This window comes from Mustela putorius, unplaced genomic scaffold, assembly GCF_011764305.1.
Source record: "Mustela putorius furo isolate JIRA1106 unplaced genomic scaffold, ASM1176430v1.1 tig00003972_pilon_pilon_pilon, whole genome shotgun sequence".
NCBI lineage: Eukaryota > Metazoa > Chordata > Mammalia > Carnivora > Mustelidae > Mustela > Mustela putorius.
Window position 1 is genome coordinate 8,672,552 of NW_025422115.1, and position 25,951 is coordinate 8,698,502.

Here is a 25,951-nt window from a genome sequence, read left to right on the forward strand (position 1 = left end):
ATGAAATAACTCTAAGACAATGCTTGGAGTTAAATTTTAAAGTCCTGAAACCTAAATTGTGTAAGCCTATAGGAGCCTCAAGGTGATGCCATATATATTCAAAAAATAAGCAATCATATAGTCTCAAAGGAGAAAGCCACTTATAATGAGTTCAATTCTTCTTTCCTCTTGATCAAAGTAAAAAATGAGCTTACTTTCAGCTTATACAACTATCATAACATTTATGAGTGTGCCAGAATTTATGGGATATGAGAATAAAACCTTCTTAGTATGCATCTTATTGTGTCTTACATAGAACAGAAATAGGCTTATGATTTATTTATTAAGACAATTTTTAAAAAATTTGTTTATTTATTTGAGACAGAGAGAGAGAATGAGAGTAACAGTGAGCAGGGAGAGGGAGAAACAGACTTCCTGCTGAGGGATACCAATGTGGGGCTCAAACCCAGGACCCCAGGATCATGACCTGAGTTGGAGGCAGATGCTTAACCCACTGAGCTATCCAGGCACTCCTACTAAGACAACTTAACATTAAATGCTTTGAACATACACAGTGTTTCTATTTTAATTGTATTAGATATTGCTAGATTTGATCCAAGTGGATATTAGTTCCTAACATGTACTGCTCCTTATTTAGCAAACTTAGAATGACAGATTAATAATAATATCATAAGCCCTACATTAAAGGGCCTCAATATTTGAGCTGTATTGAGATGGTAGAGTGCGTGGACATATAGCATGATTTCAGGTGTGCAAGAAAGTCCCTGCCCCAGTCTCTGGAATTCCACCATTATAAGACACTTCCTTGGGTCTGTCAGACCAATATCTAAAGGAAAGTATCACATTCCTTTTAGCCAACACCTCTACAGGAGGGAGGTGTCTCAAATCTAATGAGACTTATGGGAATGGACTTGGTCCCATAGCAAGGTAAGAGAGACCTCAGAGAGAGAGGGGAGGGCAGCTGTGAAGGGAATGGAGAACAGGGAGTTGCAAAGATAAGCTTTGCCTTCTTCACACCCACTCTGTTGAGTTGTCTTGGGTTCTCCAGGTTATTCTGAGAAACCTTTTTTTCTAGAACGTGGCAAAGGGCTGAAAAGTTTCTTGGCACCAAAAAGAAAGATTTAGGAATGAGGTAAAATATAATGGGTTAAGCATTGGGTCAAATAACGCACATAGCAGGATTGATTAAACAGTCTCAATGTAGCAGTAGCTTTATTTATTAAATAAATGTTATCATTTCTTACATTTCAAAGCCCCATCATCCATGCAATGGTATCTTTTCCTTTTTTTCAATTCACCCCGGTTCAGGGATTGAACCTGATTATTAAAAACTTCAGTCTTATTTAGTTGTTAACTATTTCTGATCACTATCTTTATAACTTACATAAGTACGTAACTAGCATAACTACACGGAATCTCTCTCTCTCTCCCCTTGCTGGTTTATGACAATGTGACAGTCTGAGTCTCACATGAGAATGGGTGTAGTGGTTATTTTGTAATCATCCCCATTTCTGTCTGACCTGCTTCCCGCCATGAGGCACTTCACTAAAGTAGTAATAGGCATGTAACTTCAGGCATGAGGTTGGCCTTCTCTGTGTGCTTCCGGACTCCTTGAGTCCGCCCAAGAGATGCCATTGTGAGATGCTAAGGAACCAACCCTTAGCCTCTGTGAGTGTGGGTGCCCTCTGCATTAGCCAGAGAAGATCCCTTTCTGCCCCTCTCTGCCCCTGTTTGTATAGTCAAGAGTCGTGGAGCTAGGGGTGGTATTAAGGGCTCTAGAGAGTGGCCCCTGACTTGAGGATAGGGGCTCAGTAGTCTGAAATGTTTCTGAACTTATAATTTGAAGCCTAAGACCCTGTATTCTCAGCCATGAATGGTCTCCGTGATTCTCAACAATTCGACCTTCATGATGTTTCTTTCTGGTTTTAGCCACAGCTTTGCACAAACCATTGAATAGGCAGAGGTACAATTTATTTGTGTTTGCTATTGGGGACTCTATGACAACAGGAAAATACACATTGGATACTTTATTTTTACACATTAACACAACTCCTCGTCACCCTAGACTATGACAGTGTGATCTTTGACATAATAGTGTATTTTTGTTTCCACCGTGTCATTGTAAAACATAAAGCATTGAAACAGAAAACAAAGATCCATAAAAAATATGATGCCGATGGCTTCTTTCCACTTCTTACTTCTTGCACTTCACAATTTTGTTTTTCTTCTCCGCCTTCTTTTTTTTTTTTTTTTCACGTTTTCTTTCTCTTTAATTTCTCTTTTTACATAGCTGTTTACTTCTTTGGTAACCTACTGGCGGCACCCAAAGGCATTTCTTAGGCTACTTGGTGGAAATAAATAACGAGAAATAAAGAGGTTGTAGAATCGTTTACTGATTAAGCAATTTAGAGATTGCCTAACAAAGAGATTGTAGAATTGTTTACAGATTAAGCAATTTATCTCAACTAGAATATTGTCACTTTCATCTGATCCTACTCCAACTAAAAACAACCTAAGTTTACTAACATGTGCTAGCGAAATATGACTTTATGTTTAGTGCATTGAATTTTAAATCTTATGTCCAAATTGCCGGACAGTTTTAATGAAAGTGTTTTCTGAAATTGATGCTATTTAGATGACCAAGATGGTAGTCATCAGTGGTTTCGATTTAAAGATCAAAGAGGCAGAACATGTCAACATGCAGTTTCTGTGGAAGTTTTCTCTTGCCTGGCCTTCTGTTCTTCTGTTGTAATCCCAGACACAACTGCCAAGTTACTTACACTGCTGGCATGTCCAGGTCTGTCTAGTTTGTCTGGACCGGCTTTAGCTTTCCTAGGGTGGCCGTGTAAACTTTTTGACCTTAAAGATCGGAACCCCAGAGTTGGGTCTGGTTTCACAGACAGTAAGTTTTCCTTTTTGGTTCTGTCAGGGACAGCTGGAGATAAATGAGCGATCTGAGGGGCTGTTTCAGACACATGGTTCTCATCTTCGGTGTCTGCACATTGTTCTGTATGCTCGGCTTGCCTGGCCGCTTTGGACACAAGGTAAGGGATGTCGGTACTGCGAGAACGTGTGATCTTTCGAACTTGGTATTTCCATTCTGTCGTCCACTGTTGAAGTGTCGAGGGGCGTGCTGGGTCCATGATCGAACTGTACTCTGTGCTGCAGGTGTTCACCCCGCTGACCGGCTTCCGTCCGCGGGAATACACAAAGCTTCTGGACTTTGTTGTTTTATAAGTACTGAACATTTCCTCAGGGTGAAAACGCATCAGCTTTGCTTCTTCCAGGGGATAGGAAATTGTGCCTTCTATCTGGGTTGTTTCCACTGTGAGCTGAGGGCTTTGAAAATCTGATTTGTTCTGTCCATGCATAACATCTGGTTGATTTACACTTGGGGGAACAGTTTCTTCCCTTTCAGAGTCGGCCTGCCTTCGATCATCTTCGGCTGCGATCCCAGTATCTGGACCTAATTTCAGCTCTGAAGAGTTCTTGACGTTGTCTAACGCAAGTTGACCACAGTCTGGTGTTGCTGGCGGGCTTGTGCTGGATAAAAGGTGAAGGCTGCCTTGACGCTCTGGTATCAGATGCATTTTTGACTCCTTCTCTTCCTTCATTCGGAAGGAACAGGCTTTCTTCCTGAATCCTATCCCTGGTGGCATGGAGAGAGAAGCATCCTCATACAGCAACTCCTCACCATTGAAATGGTATCTATACATGCTGTAGCCATCGGCGCTGTTGATACTGCTTTGTCTTAGAAGATAAGTTGCATCACATTCGGAAGAAGCTCGGGACCGGGTCTGTATCAGGTCGGACTTGTCAATTCCTGCAAGATTTTCAAGAGCATTCACCATTCTGCTAGACAGTTCTTCCAGCTGAGAAAGTCGAAGGTCAACAGTCTGTAGGGAAGTTTTCATAAAATTTTCTCTTTCATTGATTTCTTCCAATCTCATTGACATGTTTTCGACTCTGGGGAACACAAAGGGATAGAATTACTATGCTGAGATTAACTAAGTATTAAAAACAGAGCTATAATGTTATCATTGTTACTTTATTTTCTGGTCTTTAGAGGATCATGGAGCTCACTGGGCATGTTTTCAAACTTCATACTACTCCATACTTCAAACTACTAAAAATTACTGTGAGGAACATCAGAAAGTAATAGAATTATGGTTAATACATACAGTGAGTACTGTTTGCCACCCATGGTTCTAAATGTTTTCTGTATTCATTAATAAGTACTTACTGAGGCACTGTTCTAGGCTGGTTTAATCCTTAATAACAGCCTCATGAGGTAATTGCTGTTATCATCGTCCCCATTTTAATGAGGAAATCAAGTCATCATGAAAATAATTTGCCCAAGTTCACATGGCTGGTAAGCAGTGGGGCAGTACACAGTGTACATTCGAATGCGCACAATCTATTTTAACATTTGCTTCAGCCTTTGTCTCTAAGAGGCATATCACATTGCCCCTGAGAATAAAAGAAGATACTAGCCCTTAGGTTTTTGAGGTTTGATTATAGCTGCCAGCAATTAATGGTTATAATGATAAAATTAATTAAAATCCTTCTTTGAAGTTCAGGGGATTCAGAAGAGGAATTGTTGGTAATTAAGTTCAGATTATCAGATGGTTTACTTAAGGAACAAAAGGTCATCTAATTATCTGAAGAATACCACCAGCTTTAAATTGCTCATTATATTTAATAATTAGCACTCCCTTAATGGGTTTTATTTTTAAAAAGACCATAGTAGATTATAAATATCTGCAATTAGATTTTTAACTCCTAGAAGATCAGGCAACAACTTATGAAACCATAATGTTGTCTGAACCAAAGCCTGCTGGAATAGACTAGGATTTCTATTTCAAGAATATGTACAAGATGAACTTTTTTCAACTGGCTCTTGAAATTTAACACTAAGAGGCAGTGAGGTATGCCTAGGACCTAGCACTGCCTTCTAAAAGTTGGATTTGGGGCACCTGGGTGTTGCAGCTGTTGAAGGGTCTGACTCCTGATTTTGGCTCAGGTCACAATCTCAGGTCCTGACCTCAAGTCCCTCCTCAGGCTCACATTTAGTGGAGACTCTGCTTGGGATTCTCTCTCTCCCTCTTCCCCACTCACAGGTGCATGCATGTGTTCTCTCTCAAATAAATAAATACATTTTAAAAAATAAATAAATAAAAGTTGAATTTGCCCCCCAGGATGTGATGGGGGTGGGGGCAGTGGGGATAAGGCTCTGGGCGCTCTGAACCAGCGGTACGGTGGGCCATTCCAGTAAGTTCTTCCCTGGATGAAGACCAATACTTTGGTCTGATTCTGTCATGCCTGGGTTTTCTCCCACCTTCTGATCCTGTCTTAGAAACATACAGGCAGGGACGCCTGGGTGGCTCAGTGGGTTAAGCCGCTGCCTTCGGCTCAGGTCATGATCTCAGAGTCCTGGGATCGAGTCCCGCATCGGGCTCTCTGCTCAGCAGGGAGCCTGCTTCCTCCTCTCTCTCTCTGCCTGCCTCTCTGCCTACTTGTGATCTCTCTCTGTCAAATAAATAAATAAAATCTTTAAAAAAAAAAAAAAAAAGAAACATACAGGCAGTCTCTAGGGTCACCTGGCTTGCACTTAGTCTGCTTCTAGCAGGTCCTTGCTGCATTCTTTACATATCCTTCTAAATCCTTCCACCTCTTTTCCTTTATTTCTTCTTACCCACTTCCTGAGTTCCAGCTGCTCTTTTCTGCACTAAGTGTCTGCTCTCCGACCATGTCTCCTGCTCTTTCCTCACTCCCTGCTACCTCTGCGGTTACCCTTCCCTACATCCTGCCAGAGCTGCTTTTGCCAATGCTGTGCTTCTGTTGGCCACATTGACAGCTGTGCTCTGATGTGTGGGAGGGTCTTTGGCTTCTATTCTTAACTTTTTTGCGTGGAGAAAAGACTATTTATATGTCCCCTAGGAAACCACATCATTTGAGCAGGAAGGGTCTGGCTTCCTGGAAATTTGCCACCAGGAGGACCAAATTCACTGTGTATGAGAAGTCTTGACTTTTGTACCATAGACACTACACCTTCTAAGGGTTCTCTTTCCTCTTGCATTTTGGCGACCAACAGAACTTTCACTACTAATTTATGTGACTTCAAGTAAGATTTGATTTTCTCTGTGAAATGTCATGTCTCCTCGCTCACTTCAAATCTGTTTTTCTCGAGGATTCCTTTGATGTTAAAATCCACAATGTCTTCTCTAAAGTCAAACTTGAGATCCTCTAACAAATACTACTTTAAGAGATGATGCAATGTTGCCTGGGTGGCTCAGGGGTTTAAGCCTCTGCCTTCGGCTCAGGTCATGATCTCAGGGTCCTGGGTCAAGCTGGGCTCTCTGCTCAGCAGGGAGCCTGCTTATCCACTCCCACTCCCCATGCCTGCCTCTCCTGTGGTCTCTCTCTGTCAAATAAATAAATAAAAACTAAAAAAGAGAGAGGGATAGAGAGAGATAATATAAACTCTATCCAAACTCTGAAAAATAAATACACTGGTAAAATATAGATAAATAGCTCTCCTTTCGACTCTTCTATAACCCTCTGCCCTATGTTTTTCCTGTGTTACCTAATTCAGATACTAGCATGGCCAGCCACTCATACATATAAAGGAAATTTGCTATTTGTCACAGTGTGGATGGACTTAGAGGATATTATGCTCAATGAAATAAGTCAGACAAAGAAAGAAAAATACTCTATGAATTCATTCATTTGTGGAATAAAAAAAAAGAAAGAAAGAAAAGAAACATGTGAACGAACAAACAATAAAGCAAAAACAGACCCCTAAATACAGACAACAAACTGGTGTTATCAGAGGGGAGGGGGGAACGAGGATCGGCAAAATGGGAAAAGGGGGGTCTGTGGGAAGTATGGGCCTATGGTTATAGAATAGGCCAAGGAGATGAAAGGTACAGCATTGGGAATACAGTCAGTGGTATTACACTAGTGTTGTGTAATGACAGATGGTAGCTACACATGTGGTGAGCAAAACATGAGGTACAGAGCTGTCAAATCACCATTGTATACCCACATTAATGTCATACTGTGTCAAACGTACTTCAGTAAAAAAATAAAATAAAAAATAAAGAAATAAGAAGTCATCTGATTCTGAAGTCTCTCTTACTGCACTCAGCCTTCCCACTTCACTAGCTCCCCAGTCCCCTGCATTGAATAAACTACCAAGTTCCATAGTGGGACTCTTCCATGGGTATCTCTAAATCTCCTCCCGTTCCTACTGCCATTCCCTTAATCGAAACTGTGGAAGAACCAAGGTTTCACGATGTGGCTTAGATTAAGAAAAATGATCAGATGCTTATTTCAAGCCTATTAACAACTACAGCATTGGAGACAAAATTTAAATGCTTATATGAAATCGAGGAATATTGGATTGAGTTTTAATTTTTTTTTTAATTTTTAAAAATATTTTATTTATTTATTTGTCAGAGAGAAGGAGAGAGAGAGAGAGCACACAAGCAGGCAGAGAGGCAGGCAGAGGGGGAGAGAGAAGCAGGCTCCCCGCCAAGCAAGAAGCCCATGCAGGACTTGATCCCAGGACCCTGGGATCATAACCTGAGCTGAAGGCAGCGGCTTACTCCACTGAGCCACCCAGGGATCCCGGATTGTGTTTTTATGGTATGCGTAAACGGAGTAAGAAATAAATGAATTTAAGGTCACTTATGTCTGGAATGATGAACGAAAGAGATGGATAATAAGCCATCTTCTATGCTAGCCATATTTCGTGACTTCCTCAATTACTTAAGATGGTTCACAAATCTTGACATCCCTAAAAAAGAGTGATTTCCATTTCAGATGTAGAAAGACAGACTAGCTAGGAAACACTTTGATGAGAGTCCCAGATCTGTTGACATTCTGAGTGACAGGAAAACACACAAGAGAAATCTGTCATTTCTGTAGAGCTTGTAGCAAAACATGAACTTTCTTACTTTTCTAAGTCTTAATTCTACTTTCCTTTCAGCAGGGAGTGAAATATTTTTTCACTATAGCACAGACTACGAAGGTATTCTAAGGCTAAGCGATTTGCTCCTAAAGACATGTTTCTCACATGCCGTATTTTTAATCTCATATTTTCCTTTTTAAATTTTCCTTTAGAAATTTTCATATGGTAAATCAACTGTTGTTTTTTTTTTTCTGGCATTCAGTCGTATGAATCACTGAAGCATTGTGTAACTTCAAGATGTCACATGTGTTGATACATTTATATATGGCAATGTGATTACCACTGTAGTATTAGCTAATGCCTTTATAATGTCACATAATTATCCTTTATTTTCTATGGTGGGAACAATTAAGATCTCGTCTTTTAGTAATGCTTAAGTTAATAATACAGTTTTTTTTTTTTTTTACTCTAACCACTCTGAAGTACATTAGATCTCCAGGACTTACTCAGCTACTGGTTGCAAGTTTATACCCTTAAACAACATATCCCCAATTCTCTTGGTAATCCCTGGGTAGGCACCATTCTACTCTGGTTTTATCACTTTAGCTTTTTCTGATCTCACATAGACATGAGGTCATATGGCATTTCTCTTTCTCCGTTTGACTTATTTAAGCATAATGTCCTCAAGGTCATCCATGTTGTCACAGATGGCAGGGTTTCTTTGTTTCTCATGGCTAAGTAATATGCAATTGTATATGTAAACCATGTCTTCTTTATCCATTCATCTGTTGTGGACCCTTGGGTTGTTTCCATAGCTTAGCTGTTACAAGTAATGCTTCAATAAACATAGGAATACATCTATCTCTTGGATGTCCTGTTTTCATTTTCTTTGAATATACACCCAGGAGTGGAATTACTGGATCATCTGGTAGTTCTATTTTTAAATTTTTGAGGATCCTCTATATTGTTTAACATAGTGGCTGAACAAATAAGTTTTCATTTCATACCTAGAGAACACAGTGAGTATATTAGCTTTATAAGAAACTGACAAACTATTTTTCAGAGTGGCTGTATCATCTTATAGTCCCACCAGCAGTGTAAGAGCGTTCCATGAGCTTGGTGTCTTTGTTGGCACTTGGTGTTGTCAGTATGTTTTTATTTTAACTATTGTAATATGTGTGTAATCTCATCATAGTTTTAATTTGTGTTTCACTAATAGATAATAATGTTGAACATCTTTTTTTTTTTTAAGATTTTATTTATTTGATAGATCACAAGTAGGCAGAGAGGCAGGCAGAGAGAGAAGGGGGGGAAGCAGACTCCCTGCTGAGCAAAGAGTCCAATGAGGGGCTCGATCCCAGGACCCTGAGATCATGACCTGAGCTGAAGGCAGAGGCTTAACCCGCTGAGCCACCCAGGTGCTCCTGTTGATCATCTTTTTATGGGCTTATTTGCCAAGACTAAGTCTTCTCTGTTGTGTCTATTTTCATCTTTTGCCCATTTTTAAAATTGGGTCATTTTCTCCCACATTATTGAGTTTTGAAGTTTAGAAGAGTTATAGAAGTTTAAGTTCTGGAAGTTTAAGACTTCCAGTATGTTGTTCAATAGCAGTGATAGAGTGGACATCCTTGCCTTGCTCTCAATTTTAAGGGAGAAACAATTCAGTCTTTTACCATGTTAGCTGTGGCTTTTTTTTTTTTTTTTTTTTTTTTAAAGATTTTATTTTTTATTTACTTATTTGACACAGAGAGAGAGAGAGATCACAAGTAGGCAGAGAGGCAGGCACAGAGAGAGAGGAAGCAGGCTCCCCGCTGAGCAGAGAGCCCGATGCGGGAGTCGATCCCAGGACCCTGGGATCATGACCTGAGCCGAAGGCAGAGGCTTTAACCCACTGAGCCACCCAGGTGCCCTTTTTTTTTTCTTTAATAAATGCCATTTAACAGGTTGAGGAAGTTTCTCTCTGTTCCTTGTTTTCTGAGAGGTTTCTGTCTCTTTTCTTAATTTCATTTTCTTTTTTAAGAATTATTTTTATTAACATGTACTGTAGTATTTGCCCCTGCGGTACAGGTCTGTGAATCATCAGGTTTAAACATTTCATAGCACTCACTATATTCTTCCGTTTTTTAAAAAAATCAGGAATGGATGTTGAATTTTGTGGAAATAATTTTTTCTTCACCAGTTGGTATTATCATGTTTTCTTTAAACTGTTACTATAGTGGATAGCATGGATTTTCAAATATTGAACATCCTTTCATTCCTAAGATAAATCTTACCAGTTGTGGCTAGACTCAACTTGCTAATGTTTGTTGTGAAGTTTTGTATCTATGCTCATAAGGGCTAGTATCCTATAGTTTTCTCTTTCAGTTCTTTGATTTTTGTGTCACAGTCATGCTGGCCTCAGAAATAAGTTGGGAAATGATTATATCATTTACTGTAGATCTTATAGTGGTTGATCTAGTAATACAAAGTAGATAGTAACATTTCACAGTCTACTTAGCTTCAATATTTTACCACTTCAATTGGATATAAAAACATTACCACCATATGGGTCCATTTTCTGTCCATGCTTTGGTTGTCTTAGATATTACACAGACACATATTAAAAACCCAAACATTCCTTCATTCCTGATGTCCCAAGTTTACTTCTGGTATACGTTCTTCTGTCTGAAGAACTTCTTGTAGTAATATTTTAGGGCCCAACTCCTAAAATGAGTTATTTAAGGTCTTTATTTCATATTCATTCCTGAAGAGTTTTTGTTGGATATAGAATTTGGGGGTTGATAGTTATTTCTTCAGCTTTAGAACCATGATGCTACTTTCTCCTGGCCTTCTTGGTTTCTCACAAGAAACCTGCCCTTATTTAAAGAGCTGTTCCATTATAAGTTATAAATCCTTTTTCTCTGGCTGCTGTAATTTTTTTTTATTTTGTCTTTGTTTTCAGAGGATTCTAACATGAACTAGGGTGAGGATCTCCTTGAATTATTCCTGTTTAGTGTTTGCTAAATTCCTTTAACATGTAAATTTGTGTCTTTCACCCATTTGGGAGTTTTTCAGTTATTATTTCTTAAAATATTATTTTCTGCATCACACTTTCTCTTTTCTACTGAGACTCTGATGGCACAGTATTACACATCATTTATTTCCAAAAGGTTCCTTTCCCACCCCCCGCCCCCGTTTATTTACTCTTTTTTGCTCAAATTAGGTAATTTTTACCTACATATTTGTCTTCAAGTTTCCAGATTCCTTCCTCTGTCATTTCTGTTATGCTATTGAGCCTAGCCAGTGAAATTTTAATTTCACTTATTATGTTTTTCAGGTCTAAACTTTTCATTGGTTCTTCTTTATATCTTCCATTTTTCCTGAAACTTTTATTTTTCAATTAGTTTCAATATTCTTTGCAATTTTGTTCAAGCATTTTTGTAATAATTACCTTAAAGTCTGTCAAATAATTCAAACATCTGCACTACTTTGGCCTTGACATTTATTAGTTGTTGTTGTTGTTTTACCCAGTAAATTAGATTTTTCTGAATTCTTCATATTCTAAGTTATTTTAGATTATATCATGGACATTTCAAATCTTACATCATGTGACAGAGTCTTGTTTAAATCCCATGACAGATGTTGACATTTTTCTTTTAGCAATTGGTTGACCTAGTTAAGCCCAAGGTATAAGTTCCACCATGACTTTTGTGGGCTGTGATTCCAGTTGCAGTTCAATTTTCAAAGTCTTGGCAGTGCCTTTGAAATCTTTCCTGTGTTTGTACAGCCCAGTGATCAGTTTGGGACCTTGATAATTGTCTATTCATTAGTTCAGGACTCAGTACCTTTGAGATCTTTCTTCTTTTTAAATACAGGCATTCACTATTATAATTATTTTGAGTACCACTTTTGCTTCATCCTATAAATTTTGGTTATTTTGTGTTTTCATTTTTATCCACTTTGAAGTATTTTCTTTTTATAATGTTTAAATTGTGATAAAATACATGCAATATAAAATTTACCATCTTAACCATTTTAAAATGCACATTTCAGTGGCATTTAGTACATTCACACTGTTGTGCAACCTCAAATTCTAATTTCCCTTTTGGTTTCTTCTTTGACTCATTGGTTATTTAAGATAGTGTTGTTTAATTTTCATATATTTTTGAGTTTTCCAAATGTCCTTTTGTTATTAACTTATCATCTCATTTCACTGTGGTCAGAGAACACACTTTGATTAATTTCAATCTTTAAAAAATTTATAGATTTTTAGTTTATTTAGTTTATTTATAGATTTTTAGTTTATTTAGATTTGTTATATGGCCCAACATAGGGTCTATGATCTATCCTGGATAATGTTCCATATGTTCTTGAAAAGAATGTATATCCTGCTGTTGTTGAGCAGTGTTCTGTTAGGTTGAGTGGGCATATAGTATTATTTAAGTCTTTTATGTTGTTATTATCTCTGTCTAGCCACTTAGGTGTCCTACAGCTATACTAATTTTGATAACTATTCATGTGGAGTATCTTGTCCCACCCATTTATTTTCAAACTATTGTGTCTTGAATCTGAAATGAAACTTTAGAGGGAATGCAGTTAGATTGTGTTTTTAAAAATATACAGTCTGACAGTCTTCATGTCTTAATTGGAGAGTTTAATCCATTTATATTTAATATGATTACTGATAAGGAAGAACTTACCCTTATCATTAGTGTTTGTGTTCCACAGGTCTTATGCCTTCTTTTGCTCAATTCCTCCATTGCCACATCTCTCTGTGTTAAACAGACATTTTTTAGTGTACCATTTTAATTCCCTTTCCATTTATTTTATTATATATATTTGATTTATTTTCTTAGTGGTTGCCCTAGAGACTACAATGAACATCTTAATTTATGAAAATCTAATTCAGATTAATGTCAATGTAATTTCAATAGTATACAAAAATGTGCTCTTTTAAATTTTATTACTTCTTTTTCCATGCTGTTGTCACAGATTACATCTTTATTTGTTCTATGCTCATCAGTATAGACTTGTAGTTATTGCTTTCTGCAGTTATTTTTTAAATTATATAGAAAATAAAAAGTAGTTATAAACAAAAAATATATTTATAATGTCTTTTATACTTATGTAGGTATTTACCTTCACTGGTGCTCTTTATTTCTTCATGTAGATTTTAGTTACTGTCTGGTGACCTTTCATTTCTGCCCAAAGAACTTCTTAGTGTCTCTCCTAGGGCAGGTCTAATAGCAAATAAAATTCTTTCAGTTTTTCTATCTAGGAAAATCTTAATTTCTCCATCATTTTTTTGAAACACTATTTTGCTATATACAGTATTCTTGGTTGACAGTATTTTTCTTTCAGCACTTTAAATATTTCATCCCACTGCCCACTTGCTCCAATAAGAGGTCAGCCTTTTATTTTATTTAGGATGTTTTGTATGTGATGAGTTCCTTCCTTCTTGGTGTTTTCAAGATTTTTTTCCTCTGGCTTATAACACTTGACTATGATTTGAATAAGTGTGGATGCCTTTGAGTTTATTTTACTTGGAGTTCATTGAATTTCTTGTATGTGTAGATTAATATTTTTCCCTAAATTTGGGAAATTTTTGGCCTTTATTTTTTCAGATAATTTCTCCCACTTTCTTTTTTGTCTCCTTCTGGCATTCCCATTATGTGTATGCTGTCATGCTGACAGTGTTCCACAGTTCTCTGGGACTCTGTTCATTCTTTTATATTTCTCTTTCTTAGAATGGATAATCTCAGTTGACTTATCTTCAAGTTCACTGATTCTTCTGCCTGCTCAAATCTGATTTTGAGATTCTATAGTAAAATTTTCATTTTAGTTCCTTTACGTTACAATTCCAGAATGTCTGTTTCCTCCTTCTCCTCCTTCTCTCCTGCTCTTTTTCCTCCTCCTCCTTTTCTTCTTCTTCTCTCTCCTCCTCTTCTTCTTCTTCTTCTTCTTCTTTCTTTTTAAAAATATATTTTCTATCTCTTTATATTCTCCGTAAGGTGAGACATCATTCTCATTCCTCCCTATAAATCTTTAGTGATGGATTTCTTTAGCTCTTTGAATGTGTTAACAGTAACTGATTTAAAGTTTTTGTCAAAAATTTCAACATCTGGAACTTCTTAGGGCCAGTTTCTTTGAGTGCCTTTTCCCCAGGTGTGGATCATACTGTCTTGTTTCTTTTCCTGACCTTTTACTTAAAACTGGGCATTTTGAGTAATAGAGCACAGCAATTCTTGAAGTCAGAGTCTCTCTCCTCCCCGGGGTTTATTATTGTTGCTTCATTTTGTGGTAGTTGTTGCTTATTTAGTGATTTTTCTAAAATGATCCTGTAAAGCCTGTATTATTTGTTGTGTGTGGTCACTGAAATCCTGTTCTTTTTTTTTTTTTAAAGTTTTAAAGATTTTTTATTTATTTGTCAGAGAGAGAGAGAGAGAGAGGGAGAGAGAGCAAACACAGGCAGAGGCAGAGGGAGAAGCAGACTCCCTGCCAAGCAAGGAGCCCGATGTGGGACTCGATCCCAGGAAGCTGGGATCATGACGTGAGCCGAAGGCAGCTGCTTAACCAACTGAGCCACCCAGGCGTCCCTGAAATCCTGTTCTTTTAGCTCAATGGTCAGCTGATGATTGAACAGAGATTTCTTTAAATATTTGGAATAAAAAATTCTCCTAGACTTTGCTGAGGGACTCTGTGCATGCACATCTTCAACACTCAACCAGAGTTTGCATCTTTGTCTTAGCCTTCACTTCCTGTTTGCACAGAGCCTTTAGGTAAGCTAGAATTGGAAGCTTTCTTTCTTATCAGGTATTTTCTAAGAATGTACACAACCATATGCATGCACAAGGTCTTCTAGATTCCCAGGAATATGTCAGAGATTTTCGAAGCCCTATGGACATCTCATTTCCTAGCCTTTTCTCTGAAGCTTTTTGGTTAGTCTTGTTTGCCCCAAATCTATTATTTTTTTTACCTCAGGGAGTAGGGACTAAAACATTTGCCTGTAAATGTTTTTGAAAAATGCCCTCTCCTCATCTCCACCTCTGGCTAACAGTTTTAGCCCTTGGCTAGTTCCAAACAAGGGAAGATTAAGACAAGCCTTTGAGCCAAACTTTCAGGGAATCACCAGATCAGTCAAAACAGATAATTACAATTCTTTGTGGATGGGGTCCTTTTTGCTTCCACTGGTACCAGGAATTCATACTATTATTTTCATGGTTGCCACTGAACTGAGGAGTGGGGGATGGGACTAGATAAATTGAAATGCCACAAATCTCATTAAAAAAAAAAAAAAAAAAAGATTCAGCTGTGTTTCTTGAATAAGCACTCCACACCTGATTGCAAGCCATTGGTTCATGTCCATCTTTCTAAAAAATTTGATTCTGAAAGTTTTGCCAGTTTTATGGAGGTATGGAGTCCAGGAGTTCCTTACTCAATCATTTTTTGTTCACTTTGTCTCCCTCAGTGCTTTAGGTATGCTAATAAGGAGCAGAACCACACACACACACTCACACATGCATGCACACACATACACATACAAATACAGTTTGGGGGTGAGCTCTAAAGTTCAAAAGCAACCTCGTAGTGTTACTTTCCCAAACTCCTCCCTCTCTATAATCTGCTTGGAATTTCCAGTACCCTGGAGCTCCCTCTTTTCAACATCTAATCAGAAATCTGGGGCTTTAATCCACTCTGCCTGCACTTCCACAACTTCCAGGGCCAAGTGGCAGGAGGATAGAAAGAAAACAAAAACCAAAAATTGGCTCCACCTTCTTGGTTTTTGATGAAATAGGTAGGGACTTTGCTAGAGCACTGGATCTCCTACAACTGACTCAGTTAGGGGAACAATAGGAAGGGAAAGAAGACACTTTTGGAATAAACAGGATGAAGTCTTAATAGTTTTCCTTAATATTTAAAGAGATACAACCTCATGTTATACCCCAGGCTGATAAAGAAAAAAGTGTTAGTTGTTAGGAATAACCTCTTTGCCTCCAATGGCTACTCACTCTAATCCAAAACAATAACACAGATACTCAATCATGCTACTCCTAGCTTAAACACAGTAGCAGCTTCTCATAACATTTAAGATTAAAAGCCAAATTTTATTGCAATGATGGGTACCCTTAAGTGTATGTTAAAAAGAAACCTTATGGCTGCCTGGGTGGCTCAGTCAGTTAAGCATCTGCCTTTGGCTTAGATCATGATCTAAGGGTCCTGAGATTGAGCCCCACAGCAGGCTCCTTGCTCAGCAGGGAGTCTGCTTCTTCCTCTCCTTCCCCACTGCTTGTGCTCTCTCTCTCTCTGTCTCAGATAAATAAATAAAATCTTTTAAAAATATTTCTGGTCCTTATATACACTCAAGACTTTTCAGATTGTGTCCCCCATCCTCCCTTTCTGTATCATCTTGTTATTCATCCTCCAATTTGCTTCACAAACATTCCATCATCATCAAAATGGAAAAATGAAATTCTCCTAGAACTTGAGAACCCCAAATGTCAGGGCATTTGGTGACCTCAGTTTGAAAAAACTTGTTCTAGAACTTGCTATATCTGATGTTTGTAGAACCAGATGAATGAAAGCTGCCTTGGTGATGCCAGGGATCCCAGCCATTGTGTATAAAATTCCGTTGTTGCCCTGACTTCTGCTATTATTTAATTAGATTAATATGACTGCATTGTCTTTTATTTTCAATAATCATATTGATTTTATAAAAGAGGTCAATATTTGTCTTTGAGTATTTCAAATCATTTGGTCAAGTCACTTGTAACTATTACTCTAGTATGATAGTATTTGGCTCAAAAGGACTATTTCTTTGGATGAAGTATTTTTATAATACAAGTGCATTTTCTTAGACTGAAATACTGATGATTTCTTACCAGGTCTATCTATTTTTGCCAGTTTGGATTCATGGCTTCTCATAATTATTTCTGTGTTTGGATTTACATATAGTAAATCCATAAGTAGCTTCACTAGTTTTTTTTTTTAACTTAAATTCAATTAGCTAACATACAGTAGTACATCATTAGCTTTTGATATATTGTTCAATAATTCATCAGTTGCATATAACACCCAGTGCTCAGCCCATCACAAGTGCTTCTCTAGGTTTCTATTTCACACACTGTGGTAACATTTACTTCGCAGTAAGAATTCTCCCATTTAGAATATTATTGAGAAGAGCCAGAAGGCCATTTTTCTAACTACCAAACTTCTGAGTTTCAGTGGGCAGGTCAGAACAATTTGTGAGGAGTAGGCTTTTATATCAGAGGAAACTAGAACCAAGTGGCATCTACAAACTGGCTGGGACCAACGTGATCATTCTCCTGTCTTTGAATGGAATTTAAGCTGCTCTTGATTTACAACAATATTTGCCCTGCCTTTTACTACTTAATGTGTATCTCCTACTAAAATCCCTGGGAGTCCAGACCCCAACTTGTTTTATCTATCCTAGTTCATAATAGTAGTATTTCCCTCCCTCATTTGTTTGATTCAGAGATTAGTACAGATTGGTCTACAGGGTTTTCTGTTAAAAGGCCACATCTCAATGCCCTAATCAGTCTCCTAATCTGGGCCTGTATATATTCTACTTGTTTTGTAAATTCAGAAAGTTAGAGATAAGGGTACCAATTTAGCAACTGACATTGCATATCAGGACTTTGTTTTCAAGAAAAAAAGAAGGGCTATTAAGGATCAACATTTTATCAACTTCAGTATTCTTGAGATGTGGCCATATTCATGTTAGGGATGGAGTGCTCCGGCATCCCCACCAGTGACAATTCACAACATCAGCAAAGGCAGCAACAACAACAGTGGTAGCATGATAGTGTTGTGTTGTGTGTTCCACAATTAAGTGAAATTGTGTAAATGAAAGCACTCTGTGAGGTATGAATGCTATGCAAGTGTACAATAACATGACCATGTGAAGGGGTGTGATTGCAAATCTCCAGATGCTTTCATTGTTATTTTCATGTATTGGTTATTTAGGATATTTGGTTTTGGACATTGTACTACTAAACTTGAAAGGAGCTTAATGAAAACACAGTGTTTTTTGTTGTTGTTGTTGTTGTTGTTGTTTTTAAGGTATTGTAAATAAAGTTTTCCATTTCATTCAACTACTAGGTACAACAATATATAAATGTGTGGCACTTTGTAGTAACTTCCAAGAGAATACCGATAGACGGCATAACTTTATTGGAGTTTCATAGACTCTTATATATTAAATATAAGGTCAAAATTCATGTTCTCATGGTAAGAGTCTCTTGTGTATTTCCTAAGGACAGAACTTAGATATTTGGAGTTTTGTAGCATGGTAGTTACCAAAACCTGTTTTATGTGCCGTCATCTTTTCATGTGCAATCATTACTCTTCACCTGTAAGGCATCTTATATATATGGGAACATTTCCTTAATGATAGAACTCAATGTTAACCTAAAAACAATGTTAGTGGAACAACTAGATCCAGTTTATACTTGAAGAAACCCATGTTTCAAGGTCCCATGGTATTCTATATTGAGTTCTAAGACTATTCTTACCCTGTAATTTTAAACTTGTTTCATCCAGTCCAAATTTTATATCCAGTTATTTTAATTTCCATCTTTGTATGAGGCTGCCTTTTAAGTTTAGTAATTATGGTGAGAACACTCAAGATGGAACCTGGTTGTGCTTACTTACTGAGTTTTTATATGTGAAAGACTAAATGAAGAACAAGATTTAAGTCTTAAATCTTTTGGCTTTCTCATTGTTTTTAATAAACAAAATACTGAAGACTATTAAAAGAGTATTAAGCTCTCTAGGATCTTAACTCTAGGCCACATCATTATATATACCAACATGGCCATACTTTAGACCTCCTTGGTTTCTAGAATTCAAGTCATCTAAATCAGTGGACTTTTCTGGCTATATTCCACTTTCTGTCAGGCAAGACTCAGGTCAGCTCCTCACTGAAGCTCTTAATAATATCCTAGGTTCTCTTTCACTTACTTTCATATAACAGTGCCAACTCTACTCCTTCCTCTATTGCCACTAGGACTCCACAACTGGGCAGGGAAAAATGGTGTCTTGAGGCACTGTAAAATGTTTATGTTACCATTTGCAAACACTAACATCATTGTGGTATCCCCATTGATCGGTTCTCGGGATCCCTTTCAGCCTCCCTTTTGCTATGCCCCATGCTTCATTCACTAACTGCATTCTTGCCCTAGGGCTGTAGTGAGTCACTGATGAAGGTCGTAGAAGTCACCTTGACTTGGCCCAATACAAAGTCATATTAGCTAATTTCATTACATCCTAAATATTCCTGCTGAGCAATCGCTTGGCTAGCTCCTTTCCTATCACATTTCCCCTAAAGGTGAACTCGAATCCTCCTTAGAGGCTTTAAGTCTGTAATATTGCTAGGGGTACTCTTTCCCCATTCCTATCATTCCTTCCCATGTGTCTGGACTTTCTATTAGTGTAAAACTCTTGGCCTCTCTCCAGTCCTTTATTTATTCTCGAGGAGGACTGATTTTCTGGTTGGAATTTGGGGACCACGACACCAGCTTACTTTTTTCTCTCTCTCTTTGAGAGCCAGCTGCCTGCAGAGAGCATGGGCTCTCACTTTGTTTTGTTCATACGGTAAGCTTCGTGGGGAAAGCTGATTCTGCCTGTGAGAACAGAGGTCTGCAGGTGCCTGTGACTGAGTGGCTATGGCTAATTCTGGCTAATTCTGTGAATTTGGCAACAACTGAACCACATCCTCTAGCACCTTTATTACTAGTAAAGCCAATACTATTTTTATCTCTATCTGCCTGATATCTGCCTCTGTCCTTGAATTGGCTCTCAAAGGTCAGGTAAGGAACAAGATTGTCATTTACTAGACACATTAAAACTCCCACATTTAATCCCACCCTTTCCCCATAATCCAAGCAACTTTGACTCTATTAATTTCTACGTCAGAGGAATTATCCACCTCCTTTCTGAGGCCCATCTCTCTTTTAGGTCTTCTTCTACTGACTATCTCATTTCTCTCCTTCTTGTCTTTCTTGTTATAATCTCTGTTACCACTGTCTCTACTTGATTACTTGGGAAAAGGATGCCAAATAAGATCTCAAGACCATGAATCGCTTCATTCCTAATCAAGCCTAGAGGAAACCCAATACCTTAACCCAGATCCACAAATATGACAAGAAACCAGTTGACCCAGAGGTTTTGGGGGGAATCCAAACCTTCTATTATAGGTTTGGCTAGTCTAAGACCTATAGATGCTTAAGTATAAGACCAATAGCATTTAAAATGTATGATTTATGAATTATAGTCTGCATACTTGAAAATATCATACATGCAAAATGAAAGTTCATTTAAGTGGAAGATATGAATGAAGAAGAGGTAATAAGGAGGCAATGTATACTATGCATTCCAAAAATCTATAATAATATACCTGTTTTAATTAAATAGTAAGTTGGTGCTAAGCTTCCTTGATGCCATGGAAAAAAGGAAAACACACTGGATTACATAATTCTCATTGTTCAAGAAAAGGAAGTTGAAACTTGGACAAAATTTTTTTAGAAAAGATTCTTTTCAACTCAATTGCTCTTGAACCTGTGAACTGAGGGATGCCCAACCACAAAAGGAATGATGTGCTCAACCCTGGATTTTCAAGAGACACAGAGATGGCCTTCAAGTTGTGATTGATAAAGATACATGTTACTAGGTATTAGCCTATATATGATATGATATGATATAATATATATATGATAAATATCTAGATTGACAAATTCTACTTTGGTTGTGCTGGCAGATGTATTTGTAAAATGTTCTTCCATCAGCCCTCTAGGTTACATGATCTTAAACTTTCAAGCAAAGAAATAACACCCTTCAACATCACCAGTTGTTTTGGTGTTGCTGATATTAAAGATTCTCTCTGACAATTATGGGTAGCAGAATCATTTGTATATTGAAATTCTTCCTGGTTGCCAATAGCGAAATCGAAGTCACAAACCCAGAGGAAGCATAGTTGGTATCTTATTTGATATTCATTGAGGATAGGATGGAAATTTACATTCAAGTCAGAACAAGAACTTTTTACTTATGCTTTCATTCAAAAACTCAAGGTCTTGCTATGTGGAGATGTGCAGGCTTCTTGACCTAGTCTAAGGTGTGAGGCAGTCAGGGAAGTTTTCCAGAAGGAAATGACATTTGAGCAGAGATCCAAAGGATGCGTAGACAGAGGTTACAACATGTGCAAAAACCCCTATGGCAGAAAGGGAGTGGTGACTTTAAGGAAATGAAAGAAGGCTGACAAGACTGGCAAACCAAGCATGAAGGGAGGGCAGTCCAGGGTGATACTGGAGCTGGGAGCAATGGGAGCCACTGAAAGACTTTTAAAGAGAGCTGTTGGGGAGCAATGCAATGGGATTCGAGTCTAGTGAGTGCACAATGAATTGAAAGAGTGGAAATGATTATGGAGAGCTCAGATGCTCTCCAAGCAACCACAGGAATCCTGGTGGAAAATGATGGTAGCTTGTACTGGTGTACTGGTGGTAGAGAAGGAAAGAAGTGTGTGTGTATGTGGGGGGGGCATGATTCATTCACAGGGGGAAGAAAGCAGAATTTGATGATTTGACAGTGTCAAATGAAATGGCTAGTGGTGCCACTCTCAGAGCCCAGAGCATGCAAGAGGATGTCCAAATTTGGGAGGAAAACCTTCAGTGCATTGCCGTAAGTCAGCTAAGTGGATATGCTGCATGGGGCTTTGGGCCAAATACCCTGCTTCAAGGCTGTATTAATTAAAAACTGGATCATAATGTAAATCTCTGATTGGGACACTAAATGTTAGATCTCAAGAAATGGTGAAGTTGGGTGAAATTGTTAGAACTTCATATATTACTCTCTAAAGGTTAAGGGAAAGCCATGAATTTGGTTCCTGCGCATAAGCCCTCAAAACACCCTGCAAGGAGGAGCAGAAGCATGTAAACTTCCTGTGTGAACACGTTTGTTAGACTGAGTCATGCAAATTGCTGGCTCAGGTTTTGAAAGCTACCAGCCAACAGCAGGGACTGAGGCCAAGCGCATCATAGGAGGTTAGAAGACTCACTTCTAACCAGATCCTGCAGATAGAATGGTGCTGGGGATGATAAGGAGAATCATCAAATGGCAAATGGTGATGTGGAAAATGAAAATAAGCCAACATATAAAGTAGATTTTTTTAAATGGCAGAAATATATGAGTACTCAAAAATTTGATTTAAAAAATTATCACGGGGGTGCCTGGGTGGCTCAGTGGGTTAAGCCGCTGCCTTCGGCTCAGGTCATGGTCTCAGGGTCCTGGGATCGAGGCCCGCATCGGGCTCTCTGCTCAGCAGGGAGCCTGCTTCCCTCTCTCTCTCTCTGCCTGCCTCTCCATCTACTTGTGATTTCTCTCTGTCAAATAAATAAATAAAATCTTTTAAAAAAAATTATCACGGGTGTCAAATTTAGGTAAAATAACGAATTTTATTTCTATTCTTCCACCTTAGGACCTCAGATGTCCTGAGGTTAAGAGTGAAGAAAAAGTACGTTCTCCCCAAACCTCCTCCTCCATTTGTCTCTGATATTCACCTGTGATTCAGCCTTGAAAGGGTCAACAAGGGAACCGGAGGGGCAGGAATGTACTCCAATCACTCCCGGAGATCTCAGCCAAGAGAAACGGGAAGTAGATGTTTTTACTGCCCAGCACACTTTCATTCCTATTACGTGTGCACGAAGCCCCAAGAGGAAAATGCAGTTTGGTAGTGACCTGATAACCACATTCTTGGAGGTTTGCTCCAAGAACGGTAAAAATCCAAACAATGCTGGGGGAAGGGGGATGGGGCAGAAGCAGAGTGAAACAGAGCACAATTTCCATTGTAAATTACTGGCCGTGATTAAATCCAAGTTAATGTCTAACTAAAAAATTGAGATTTTAGATTATTAAGATGGAAGTAACTTCTCTTTCTCAGGAAGAAATAATTTTTGTATCTTGAAAGCTTAACAGTAACTATTAAAACAGAAAAGATGCATTTAAAAGTAGTTTTGAAAATGGGCCTTATTAAGGCCAAAAGTTGGTGCAGATTATCCTTGAATTTGGTAGACTGGATTACAAGGTGACTAGGGCTAGGAGGGGAGATGGGCCAGAGACCTGGAGGCTGTGGGCTGTGGCAGAGTCACTGGCTGGAATGTGTACAGCAGGGAGACTTCAAGGGTATTAAATTCTGTTGTAGTGGTTGAGGCCCTTGATTGGATGGTGTGCTGAAACATTCTTGTGAATGTCTTTATGTTTATCAATATATACAGGTAGTTGTACCAAGAAACTGTAATTCTGAAAGACAGAATGATCAGCTAGAATTCCCGTAGGTGTCATCCTTCTACCTGCATTGTTGGTTAAACTCTTTGGAACGATGTTTTATCAATGATCACAGTCTTAGTAATAATAATAATAGCTAACATTTCTTTTATGAAGTGATAAAGTTTCTTAAAAATTATGTGATTCCATCTTGTTTCATTTATTCTTCTTCTACCCACTTAAGCCTCCATGTTGCATCACCACTTCCTCATATCAGGGAGATCATATGATAGTTGTCTTTCTCTGCTTGACTTATTTCGCTAAGCATGATATGCTCTAGTTCCATCCATGTTGTTGCAAATGGCAAGATTTCATTTCTTTTGATGGCTGCATAGTATTCCATTGTGTATATATACCACATCTTCTTGATCCATTCATCTGTTGATGGACATCTAGGTTCTTTCCATAGTTTGGCTATTGTGGACATTGCTGCTATAAACATTCGGGTGCATGTGTCCCTTTGGATCACTACATTTGTATCTTTAGGGTAAATACCCAATAGTGCAATTGCTGGGTCATAGGGCAGTTCTATTTTCAACATTTTGAGGAACCTCCATGCTGTTTTCCAGAGTGGCTGCACCAGCTTGCAAGATGGGATTGGGAGGGAGACAAACCATAAGTGACTCTTAATCTCACAAAACAAACTGAGGGTTGCCGGGGGGAGGGGGTTTGGGAGAAGGGGGTGGGATTATGGACATTGGGGAGGGTATGTGATTTGGTGAGTGCTGTGAAGTGTGTAAACCTGGTGATTCACAGACCTGTACCCCTGAGGATAAAAATATATGTTTATAAAAAATAAAAAATTTTTTTCTGTGCAAGAAATAAAAAAAAAAAATTATGTGATTAAAAAATACAGATAGTGTGCTTTTATTGTTCCTGTCTACCCTTCGCTGGTTTCTCGTTCTCAGCTGCAGGAGGAGCAATAATGAAAAGGTTGGAAAATGTCACCCTTCTGGTTCTCCCTCACCTGCCTTCATTTGCTCATTCATAGATTGGCTCACACATGTGTTCGTTCATACATTCTGCATTCTGGGAAAGGAGCAACAAGAACATTAAGGTGGGATGAGCAGGTCAGTCCCTAGGGGAATACCATCCTTGACAAAGGTAACCACCAGTCAAAAGACCGCTTCCCTAGCCTTTACACAGCCCAGCAGCTGATTTTTCTCTTCATTCGTGCAGGGTCCTGCTGCCAAATCTCCCACTCTGGGGCTGGGCAAGAACTGTCAGGGGCTTTTGGTTTGCTTTAGTTTGGGTCTGGGGTATTTGCAATACACCCCATCATTCACTTCTAGATACAATTTACAATCACCTTTTCACACGAGATATTTTCCCACTCTTTTGGGAGAAAACACGGAAAGAACCCAAAGTGTGAACCAACAAGAGAACTTGGAGGGAACATTTATACGAACATCGGCATCTCTCTTAGAATGGGGCAGAGTGGCCCACACACCCTCGGCCCGCGGCTGGGCCCTGGCCCCGCGCTGGGCTCACCTCTCACAAGTGACGCGGATGCGCTCGTCGCTGGATGACTGCTGCTCATCCTCCTTCTCCTGGAAGTGCTCCTGGACACACTGCTCCTCGAACTCGTGCAGCCTCTTCAGCTCCTCATCGCTGAGAAACAGCTCTGCGTGAAGGGAGAAGGGTTTGCCACGTGAGAAATGAGCCCTGTCCACGAAGAATCAATTGAGTTGCGCCATTGTGAATTTCACAACCCAACCGGAATTAAGCTCCTTTGCCCGACACTGGTAGGTGGTTCTCCCACTACTCCAATTGTTTTACTCAAACAGGTTGCAGTATGCTGCGGTCATCTTCCCATTGGAGCAGAATGGCTCACTTTTTAACACAAAACACAACTCTTACAGCTATTTGCAAAGTGAAGCCAAGTACTCTTTACTGGAGAAACTGTTGCATCTGTCTTATGGATGGAGTCAGGTCAACAGCATTATTTTCCTATCCTTTTGAGATGCAACAGGTGGAAACATTCTTAAAGGGGCATTGAATTTATACAGACAAGTCATTCTCAAGAACTCTCTCGATTTCTAATCTCTTCATGAGCAAGCTTTCAGTAACACGAATTACTCACCAACTAACAGAACTGGAATAAAATCAACATAAAATGAGAAGCGTTCTGCAAAGAACAGCAGTTGGACTTGGGTGTTATGTTTTCCCACAATTAAGTAGTTCAGCGAGATTTTTGGGAGGGTACCCAGTTAGAACCCTCTTGAAATTAGTGCAGGATAGAAATGAAAGAGTCCTGTACATACTCAGCCCACGATCCTGTTCGTCTTGGTCCCCTTCTCTTTTCTTCCTACAGCGGCCACTGAGACGCATGATGATTATATAGATGTGGCTTAAAATGATCATTGGTGGAGGTAGGACTGGCCGGTCATGAAATGTCATTATCAGCTGATATCGCTGGAATTTCCACACCTGGTTGGATATGGACTTGACTTCAAAGAAAGTATTGCTTTAAAAAGAATAAAGGTTTAGTTATTTTGCTTTTCATTTTGATTTCCCAGGACAATCAGTCACTCACATCGAAATGAAAATAAACAGTGAAAGGACCTTTTAGTGCCCTTTAGTACTGACTCCTGAATTACCCTTTTGGTTTATCTATCATTGTGGATTATCTACACCCAAGGACATTTTACTTATATAAATAATTAAGGATTAAGTATATTAAAATGGCTACCTACTGCTTTCTTGAGACACCATACCACA

The 25,951-nt window shown here is 38.7% G+C and overlaps 1 protein-coding gene across 1 annotated transcript in view; it reads right to left on the minus strand.

The window, feature by feature from the left end:
- Positions 1 to 1,201: 1,201 nt before the first annotated feature.
- TRPM1 (transient receptor potential cation channel subfamily M member 1) overlaps positions 1,202 to 25,951 on the minus strand; it is a 95,605-nt gene continuing 70,855 nt past the window's right edge. The window contains exons 26-28 of the mRNA XM_045070417.1: positions 25,495 to 25,697; positions 24,722 to 24,854; positions 1,202 to 3,966 (exon numbers count right to left, since the gene is read on the minus strand). Coding sequence (XP_044926352.1) covers positions 2,694 to 3,966; positions 24,722 to 24,854; positions 25,495 to 25,697 — 1,609 coding nt within the window. The 3' untranslated portion in view covers positions 1,202 to 2,693. The remainder of the gene's footprint in view (positions 3,967 to 24,721; positions 24,855 to 25,494; positions 25,698 to 25,951) is intronic.